Source organism: Sardina pilchardus, chromosome 20 (assembly GCF_963854185.1).
Source record: "Sardina pilchardus chromosome 20, fSarPil1.1, whole genome shotgun sequence".
NCBI classification, from domain to species: Eukaryota; Metazoa; Chordata; class Actinopteri; order Clupeiformes; family Clupeidae; genus Sardina; species Sardina pilchardus.
The window spans coordinates 6,401,076-6,411,075 of record NC_085013.1 but is presented as its reverse complement, the minus strand read 5'-3'; the positions used below and the strand labels follow the sequence as shown (position 1 = coordinate 6,411,075).

The following is a 10,000-nucleotide window of genomic DNA, read 5'->3' as shown; positions in this document are numbered from 1 at the left end:
AACTGAGTGGGGGGGGGGGGGGGGGGAGACCATTTCAACACTTAGATTCGAGTACATGAACACACCCATACACACACACACACACACACACACGTACACAGAAGCAGACACAAATGTACATAGACACACACACACACACACACACACACAAATACATAGACAAACACACGCACACAGACGCAGACACAGATGTACAGACACACACACGCACACACACACACACACACGCACGTACACACGCACACACACGTACACAGTCACAGACACACACACACGTACACAGTCACAGACACACACACACAATTCCAGAAGTCATTGTTGTCTAGCTAAGGTCTGTAGAAGCTTCTATGTTCCTGTTGTGTTTAATATGTGGAGATTGGCTACAGGCACTTATGCGGCACCCTGAGTGAGAGCTCTGTGCCACTGGGTTCAAACCTTGTTCCACCACATGGGATAAAAGCAGCTTCCACATGTAGAAATGTGCTGCTTGTTACTGAGCCCTTCTTAGTGTGTGCGTTTGTGTTTAGGCACACATTGTGTGGGTCTGTGTGAGAGGGAGTGTGTTTCTGTACATATGGTAGTGTGTGTGAGTGGAGGCTGTATTTTTTATTTTTTTCCATGCCATATTGGTGTCGTTGCTATGCAACAGAGCTAAAGGAGCGGAGATGATGGGTGATGTCATGACCCATCATGGTTTCTGAGGAGGCAGGCTTGGGGCAACACAAGTCCTCTGGGCCTCGCCGCGACGATAACATCAGCAGACGCGCTTCCCCTTCCGCCCACACGAGGGCAGCGTTGAGACCGTTCTCTATAGAGAGGTCCTCAATACTGAGCAATTGTATTACTCACTCAAGATGCAGTAAGAGCTCATTACTGTGTGTGTGTGTGTGTGTGTGTGTGTGTGTGTGTGTGTGTGTGTGTGTGTGTGTGTGGGGGGGGGGGGGGGGGGGGTTAAATCATCATTGGTCACTGACCGGTTTCATGGTGTACACCAATTGGTAGAGTACAAATGAGTATGCGCGTATAAGCACAGCTTTCAGACATTCAAGGGTGTACCAGTGTGGCCATTTAGAACAATGTGTCCCATCTTTAGAGGTTGGAGGGTTTGTTGGAGCGTTTGGTTGAGGGTTTTTGGCAGGGAGCAGCAGAGGCACAGACTGTACAGTTGGTTTATAGAGGTCAGAGGTCAAAGGCGTAGACCGAGGGAAGTCGACGGTCACGGCGGTGCTCACCAGTGTGATGTCTCTGGAGGCGGCCGCCGCGCTCATGTGGAGGCTGGGTTGCCGCACGGAACTGCTGCAGTCCAGGGCTCTCGCGAACGTACCGACAGACCTGCACAAAGCACAATGCACAATTGCATGTCAAACTCAGACACGCTCACAGACCACATCCAACACAGAACCGAAAGTGATGCCTGTGTGGGGAGAGTGTGTAAGTGAGAGAGTAAGTGAGAGAGTAAGCGACAAACTGAGTGAGAAGTGAGTGAGAGAAAGAGTGTGTGTGTGTGTGTGTGTGTGTGTGTGTGTGTGTGTGTGTGTGTGTGTGTGTGTGTGTGTGTGTGAGTGTGTGTGTGTGTGTGAGTGTGTGAGTGTGTGAGTGTGTGAGTGTGTGTGTGTGTCAGTGTGTGTGTGTGTGTGTGTGTGTGTGTGTGTGTGTGTGTGAGAAAAGTGTGTTTTCCTCACCGTGCCACCACTAAAAACTGGTCAATCTGTTTCTCTGTGAGCAAACTGCTCGGGTCCCAGACCTTCTCTTCCAGTTTGGTCAGGTCTCTGCCATCCTCTTCCCCTACACACAAACACACACGGGACCAGTCAGCTGGATCTAATGGCTTTTCATTTCTGATCAGGATATTGATGACACATTATGTTTTGTAATCCATGCAAGGCATTATGAGGACAATATGAACAGAGCGATACTTTGTCTGCCATCAGTATTTTTCTTGTGTGTGTGTGTGTGTGTGTGTGTGTGTGTGTGTAAGGCCTACCCTCAGCCAGGAGGTCAGTGATGTCCGCCTGATACTTGGTTCCAACGCGGATCTCCCCTTTATCAGCCAGCAGGGTCTTCTGCTGGGGATCATACACCAGGGAGTAGAAGAAGGCATCCTGAGAGATGGGGTGAGAGAGAGCGAGAGAGAGAGAGAGAGAGAGAGAGAGAGAGAGAGAGAGAGAGAGAGAGAGAGAGAGAGAGAGAGAGAGAGCATGAGTGGAAGACGGCAATTTAGATGGTATCCATAAGATGTGAGCTACAGTATGCCCCTGAGACCTCTGAAGCCCAATAACTAGATTACTGTGAAGATAAATGTTGTGTTTCAGAAGTAGTTTCCAACCTCATCAATGCCAATGAACTACCGTTCAACTAAACCGTGTCATAGCTTTTTAGGCCAAAATGCACATCAACATAAACATGAGTGGATCTGTGTGCAAGTGTGTGTGTGTGTGTGTGTGTGTGTGTGTGCGTATGTGTATGTGTGTAATTCTGGCCCAGCACTGAGAAGATTCTCCAGCCACCTCATTACAGAATGTGCAGAGAATCTTCTGGGTCAACGGACTAAATAATTCATATGAAAACGTATTCAAAATGCCTCGTGTACACACACACTCTCTCTTTCTCTCACACACACACACACACACACACACACACACACACACACACACACACACACACACACACACACACACACACACACACTTGTTATGTAACTGAAATTACTGCAAACACATCTGGAGACACCACATGATACATTTTTTAAAATAAGTGTTACACAAGTGAGCTTGTACAAACACATGTAAGCCTGGAGATGGACACAGAGAATCTCTCAGTCCATCATATGAACACATAGACACATAAACAAACAAACACACACACACACACACACACAGACTCACCTCCCGTTCCAAGTAGGATTTAAGCGCCTCAGTCTCATTTAGGAGTGTGACACAACACTTTCCCCTGAAACACACACATGCGTCCAATTAATCAGCGTGAGTAAATATAGCAATATAAATAAACACTCGAAATAAAATTTAAACCACCGCAATCAATCTAACCCATCATTACCCGCCAAAGCAGCTGTGTCCCCCACTCGTCAACCAATGACGTCCTCCCAGTTTAATATTTTCCAGTGAATCTCCTGCATTCTCAACCTGCCCGATCACTCTCTGAACTGGTCTTGCTACACCCCCCCGTCCCCCCGTCCCCCGTCCCCCGTCCATCCAGTAAACAAGTAAACCAGTGTCAGGCCATCTAATTACAGTCAATTAGTTAATGTAGGCCCGAGCTAATCCCACCCTCATTGGAGAATAAGAGAAGCAGGCAGGTGGGAAGGCTCGGGGGCGGGTGCTTGAAAAACCTCCCTTATTCTCAAAGCCCGATGTTGACAGGTATGGTCTATGCAAATGGCACAGAGATGATTAAGGGATTCGGTACAAAATGTGAAACGCTGTGACCGAGCAGGAGCGATTTGGGATGAATTATTTATAGTCCCTGTCAAACTCTACTGGCCTCAGTAAACAGTTTGAGGACGGGACAGACAGTCGATGCAGCAGCGGCTAAATAAGTCTTTTTTTGGTGTAAAAACATCCGTCACTGACCCTGTGCTGTGTAGGGATGTGTAATACTCCACCGTTAGCACATCATAGGCAAGCCATACATGGCATAGAAAGCTACTCTTCACAGTGAGCCAGGACACCCACACACGACAAAATGAACATCAGTTCTGCACACACTGGATGCACATACTGTATGCCTGAAAAGAACTGGAATGAAAACCAATCCCGTATCAAAGATGAAATGCAGTCGTTGTAATGACTATCGCCCCACGTGATGCATCTGGTACAAACCTATCTGATTTCAATCATCCTCACCACCTCTGTGTATAAATGATTCAATGTTTACAAGCAAGTAAAAGCACGAGCGTGTGCAGGTGTGTGTGTGTGTGTGTGTGTGTGTGTGTGTGTGTGTGTCTTGTACCTGATGTGTGTGGCAGGCAGTGACTCCAGCTGGCGAGAGAGGAAGAGCTCTCGGTGGCGGAGCTGGTGCTTTTGCTTCTCGGGCAGGTCCAGGATCTCCGGGTTCTCCATCTCCTCCTCCATCTCTCCTGCAGGACCAAAGGGGTCAAAGGTTAAGCCAAACATGGAACGCTTACAAGGTCACCGGAGCGACCCCTGAAAGATCAAACCGGACCATCTCTTCAGTACAATAACAAAACTAAATATTAAAGCTGCTTACAATTACTGCTCAGTCATTACACCTGGTGAGCTACAATTAATCATGAATTATTTTATTTAGAAAGAGTAAAAAAATAAAAAAATAAATAAATAATTTCAGGTCAAACACCTATGTACTTGTTCTGACCATTCAGGCTTTGTCCATGGCATATTGTAAAGCAAATGAATAGTGCCCTATAATGTGGTCAGTCGCAGTAATCAGCCGCTTGTGCCGCAATTGTTGGAAGTCGACATGGGGTGTATTGATTCTGAAACACCACGCTTGGATACTACATCAGTATTACCCTCACTAGCAGTGGTTGGACAACAGTAGTACTTGTTGCTAGGCAACAGTGGTGCCGGGTGCTGATGGCAAGTATTAGCTAGCACGGCTGATTGGTATGCGCCTGGCTTCAGGCTCCCAATGACACTTCCTGTGAGAGAGCTCTGAAGAGCTCCACAACTGAGTCATAAGGTCTTTATTAAGCATTCGTAAGCAGCTATTAGCACTTCCTGGAGGAGGGAGCGTACTGTTTTTTACTTACACATTTTCTTATATGGCTCAATGTAATTGGATGCCAACAGCCAGACTTGGAGACATTATGGAGACATTATGTGCCAAACTCCCTCCCCCAAACAGACTCTCTGACAACACGGTGAGAACAAAACAACCGACTGAACCAGAGTGGTTTAGTATGGCATGTTGAGTCTGGGGTGACTGGTATTCGTCAGGTTTATTGTAGCGGTATAGAAGTTCAGAACCCTTATTTTAACAAATGCAAGTAAATACATAGTCGCCTTTGTCTCAAAAGGCCATCTTTGTCAACATAGACCGCCGTGGTGCACTAATGTTCTTCCTTCATCACCCTCTCTCCTATCTTTCAATCAGTTTTCGCCTCACTACACTCCAATTTCATTCCCTCACTGTCTCTCTCGGTTTCATTTGAAGGACAAATAGGCACAAAAGTGCCTTAAAATGAGTCCTGAGATCCAATTGGATACTTTGGAGACAGAGAGACACTTGGATGGGGGGGAAAAAGAGTGGGGGGGGAGAGAGAGAGAGAGAAAGAGAGAGATTTAAAGAGTGAAGGAGAGAGTGATTGAGAAAGGGAGGAAAACGGGTAAAAGCGAGAAGCAATCACGGGATTTCAGACGCAAGTGTCTAAAAATCAATACATATTCCCAAGCTCATTCACTTGGTTCGCCAGCTTTCACAATCAAATTCACCTTTCTGGTCCTTCACCGAAATGTGAACGCAAACACACTAGACAGGGAAAAATCCAGAACGATCTAATAAAGGTCACTACCAAACTTTTCTCAATTGATTCTATAGTACTTTTCCGCGTAGAATCCATTTCTGCTTGGGACATTTTTATATCACGCATAGTTAATGAGATAATTTGCATATTTGAATACATTAGGGCAATTCCATATCAGTTGGAACAGGTCCGACACCACGGTCCTCAGTTTTTCCTGATTTTTGGTCCAAATGTTCCTCCATGTCTCATTAGAAGAAAACCAAAATTTTAGCTGGGTATCTTGTTTAGTTTCTGAGATATGGCTCTTCAAATGTGGTTAGACGTGTCCTAAAAAAAAGGCTGAAAATTCCTTTATTTAATGAGCACCTCTTTTTTTTAAACCCCTCTCCTCTCTTAAGGCTACCATATTATTTTCTAAAAATTTGAACACTACCCTGTGTTGTTGTCCAAAATCACAAAGGAATTACAGTCCTTCCCACCATTGGAGACTTATTCATCGAAACAAACCCATATTTTTTTTTTAAAGCAATGAAAAAAAAGCCTGTTCTTGTTCTCTTATGGTCATGAATGCCTAGCACTCACATTTTTAAAACTCTGCATATATATAGTCCATGAGTAAGAGAACATGTTGACAAAAAAATTGAGATGTTTTTTTTTCTTATTTCGAGGCTATGAGCCTTCAAAGTTGGCCAAAATGGCGTTTTTCCTAAAAATGCCACTTTTATTGCCTTTTTCCAAGGACAAGATGAAATGCAAATCCAACATTTCTTTTTTTCTGCAATAGTGTGGCACTTTGTAGAGCATGTGAATGTGGTAGATCCGACCTGTCCATTTTAATATCCCCACAGCACATGTCTGAAGCTAGAAAAAATGAAAAAATGTCTTGGCTGAAGGAGGTGTTGGTTTGATTTGTATGAACCTCTTAGAAGGATGTAAACCCATTTTATCTTTTTGAGGGATTAGAATGCCATCCTGTGAACAGGATAAAAATGTTATATCCCATTTTTACACTTTAGTGATCCCTTAAAATATGTCCAAAAGTTGTCATAAATGGGGAGAAAAAGGCGACTAAATGGCCAAGTGGATCAAGTCACAAGGCTAAAAATGAAATATAAGACAGAAGAGATACTGAGGGAGAACACTGTTAAATGTATAATCCCTGCTATGATGGCCTTTGAACCCACTGTGTCCCTAACTGAGGTTCATTCTCATTAAACAAATTTCTTCTGCATGAAGCATATTGTCTCCTGGTTGCTGTTGGAGTTACCGTTGGATGCAGCATGCATTGTGATTTGTTCTAATGGTATCCCTGGACAGTTAACCTGAGATCCACTTAGATAAACATAACCCTAGGACCAGTGAAAATCCTACACTTTTTGGTCATCCATATCCATCCATAAGTTAAATTAATAATATTTTTTTATCACACAAAGTGGGTACCGATCAACTCCAAATGGTCTGAAACATACTCCTACACAATATCTCAAACCATGATTTTGGCCTCAACACTTACAGTTTTTTTTTTTTTTTCCCATTCATTTCAATGGGAAATAGTTTTTGCAAACAACTATTGAACGGAAGGTCGTAGACTCAATCTGATTTGCTCCATCAGACATAATTCGCCCATGAGGATCAAGCAAGAAGTGAATGTTTATTTCTATGACCTTCCGTTCTCTAGATATAGCCTTTTTAAAGTTTATTTCCTGTTTTAAACCAACTTCCGGTTATCAGATATATAACCGGATATTAGGGACACAGTGGGTTCAAAGGCCATCGTAACAGGGTTAAACATTTCACAGTGTTCTCCCTCAGTTTCTCATCTGTCTTATATTACATTTTTAACCTTGTGTGACTTGATCCACTTGGCCATTTTTCAAAAGTTGCCTTTTTCATTTTTGACAACTTTTGGACATATTTTAAGGGATCACTAAAGAGTAGAAATGGGATACAAAATTTTTATCCTATTTACAAGATGGCATTCTGATCCCTCAAACAGAAAAAATGGGTTTACACCCCATATTGTCCTTCTAAGAGGTTCATACAAATCAAACCAACACCTCCTTCAGCCAAGACTAGTTTTCATTTTTTCTAACTTCAGACATGTGCTGTGGGGATATTAGAATGGACAGGTCGGATCTACCACATTCACATGGTCTACGAAGTGCCACACTATTGCAGAAAAAAAGAAATGTTGGATTTACATTTCATCTTGTCCTTGGAAAAAGGCAATAAAAGTGGCATTTTTAGGAAAAAACGCCATTTTGGCCAACTTTGAAGGCTCATAGCCTCGAAATAAGAAAAAAAAAACATCTCAATTTTTTATCAACATGTTCTCTTACTCATGGACTATAAATACGTAGAGTTTTAAAAATGTGAGTGCTAGGCATTCATGACCATAAGAGAACAAAAACAGTTTTTTTTTTCATTGCTTTCAAAAAAATATGGGTTTGTTTCGATGGATAAGTCTCCAATGGTGGGAAGGACTGTAATTCCTTTGTGATTTTGGACAACAACACAGGGTACTGCCCCAGTGTTCAAATTTTTAGAAAATAATATGGTAGCCTTAAGAGAGGAGAGGGGTTTAAAAAAAAGTGGTGCTCATTAAATACAGGAATTTTCAGCCTTTTTTAAGGACACGTCTAACCACATTTGAAGAGCCATATCTCAGAAACTAAACAAGATACCCAGCTAAAATTTTGGTTTTCTTCCAATGAGACATGGAGGAACATTTGGACCAAAAATCAGGAAAAACTGAGGACCATGGTGTCGGACCTGTTCCAACTGATATGGAATTGCCCTAATGTATTCAAATATGCAAATTATCTCATTAACTATGCGTGATATAAAAATGTCCCAAGCAGAAATGGATTCTACGCGGAAAAGTACTATAGAATCAATTGAGAAAAGTTTGGTAGTGACCTTTATTAGATCGTTCTGGATTTTTCCCTGTCTACACACAGAGACACACACAGACACACACACACACACAGACACACACACACACTTTTAGGGTGTTTCTTGGATTACATTTATGTGTTTAAAAGAGACACTCTGAAGGGCAAAGAACCATAATTGCAGTCGTTAGTTCCACACCCTAGTGTAGACCATACATAATGGGCAGCATGTCCGACTGCTTGGCCAACCCTTTGAAAACATTAAACTCAAAAAAGTCAAAACAGTATCAGCTGAGGCTACAGCTAGTGCTGGTCTCGTATCACAGCATTCTTGTCTGTGCCTGTTGGGGTGTCCAAGACCATGGTATACCTTGACAGGGACAACAAGGCATACACTCTCCCTCTGGACAATTGTATTGTATTACCCTATCCCACCCACAGCATCTATTTATTTGTAAATGTACATACTGTATTATTCCTTTATTCTTATACATAGCTTACTGCCCTTATTATTATTTTTATTATTATTTTTACTATTGTTGAGTGTAGTACTTGAGTGAAAAGATTAACCGGAGTCAAATTCCTTGTTTGTTCATGCAAACCTGGCCAATAAAGCTGATTCTGATCAACAGAGGTGAAGGTCCCCAATTTGAGTAAACAAAAAAAAAAAAAGTAAATAAATAAAAACAATATCAACCATGTTTTTTAGCTGGTCCTTCTACGGCAACAGGCAATCGGTATGGGCTACAATTCGGAACGCAGTACACAAGGCCATACATTTTTTACCGAGGTGTAGGAGGAGTGACTTACTCCTCTGAATCATAACGGGCCAAGTTCAGCTAGGGGAATTTCCTCCCTTACTGAAAAAGAGTGTGAAAGCCAAGGTGTGCAAGAAACTATAGGGGGAAGGAAGAGAACTGAGATGGAGAGGTGGTGAGAAAGAGAGAAACAGAGAGAGAGAGTGTGAGAGAGAGCAAGAGAGACAGATAGAAAGAGAAAGTAAGAAAAGAGAAAGCAAGGAAAAGAAAGAAAGAACAGAGGAGAGAGAGAGAGACCGGCCACCTCAGGCTTGTAGCCAAGCGGTCTAGCTAAACCACAGGGGCCATTCTCTCACCCAGCTCCCTCGGCCATTCACCTTCCGCAACCAATCATCAATTATTCCTGAATGAATCACCTTACCAGATGAGTGGAGGGAAGGAGGCAGGGAGAGGGAGTGAGAGAGTGGGCCTGTGCATGAGAACTAAAACACGAGGCACTATTTTCATCTAGAAATGTGAAAAGTACAGTTCTGAATTAGGGGTACCCGTTAAAAAAGAATGTTATGATGGAATTTTAACATTCACATAGTGTTTAAATACCTAGGAAAATGTAACAGCCACTATATTTTAGCAGTGGCCTTCATTATGGCATCAGAAGTGGATATAAAAATATTTAATGAAAAGATAACTCAAACGAATTTTATGTTAGAACTTTTTTTATATACCAGTCCCATTAGATCCATATACATTGCGACATTCTCCTCTGATAGAACTTATGAGTGTGAACTGCCTCGTCATCTCATTCATAAAACATCATATCATTTTTATGAATTTTATCATTATTTTATCGCGGCTTTGGACCGGCCTGTGGATTCACAGCCATA

General features: G+C 42.6%; 1 protein-coding gene across 3 annotated transcripts in view; it reads right to left on the bottom strand.

Moving 5' to 3' along the window:
• LOC134068220 (metastasis-associated protein MTA1-like) overlaps positions 1–10,000 on the bottom strand; it is a 32,447-nt gene that overhangs the window by 8,364 nt on the left and 14,083 nt on the right. For all 3 annotated transcript variants that reach the window (XR_009936619.1, XR_009936620.1, XM_062523809.1), the window contains exons 4-9: positions 3,970–4,096; positions 2,886–2,949; positions 1,985–2,102; positions 1,683–1,785; positions 1,233–1,332; positions 1–2 (exon numbers count right to left, since the gene is read on the bottom strand). The exon at positions 1–2 is cut by the window's left edge and continues 187 nt beyond it. Coding sequence is in view for 1 of the 3 variants with exons in the window: in XM_062523809.1 (XP_062379793.1) it covers positions 1–2; positions 1,233–1,332; positions 1,683–1,785; positions 1,985–2,102; positions 2,886–2,949; positions 3,970–4,096 (514 nt within the window). In the remaining 2 variants the exon portion in view is untranslated. The remainder of the gene's footprint in view (positions 3–1,232; positions 1,333–1,682; positions 1,786–1,984; positions 2,103–2,885; positions 2,950–3,969; positions 4,097–10,000) is intronic.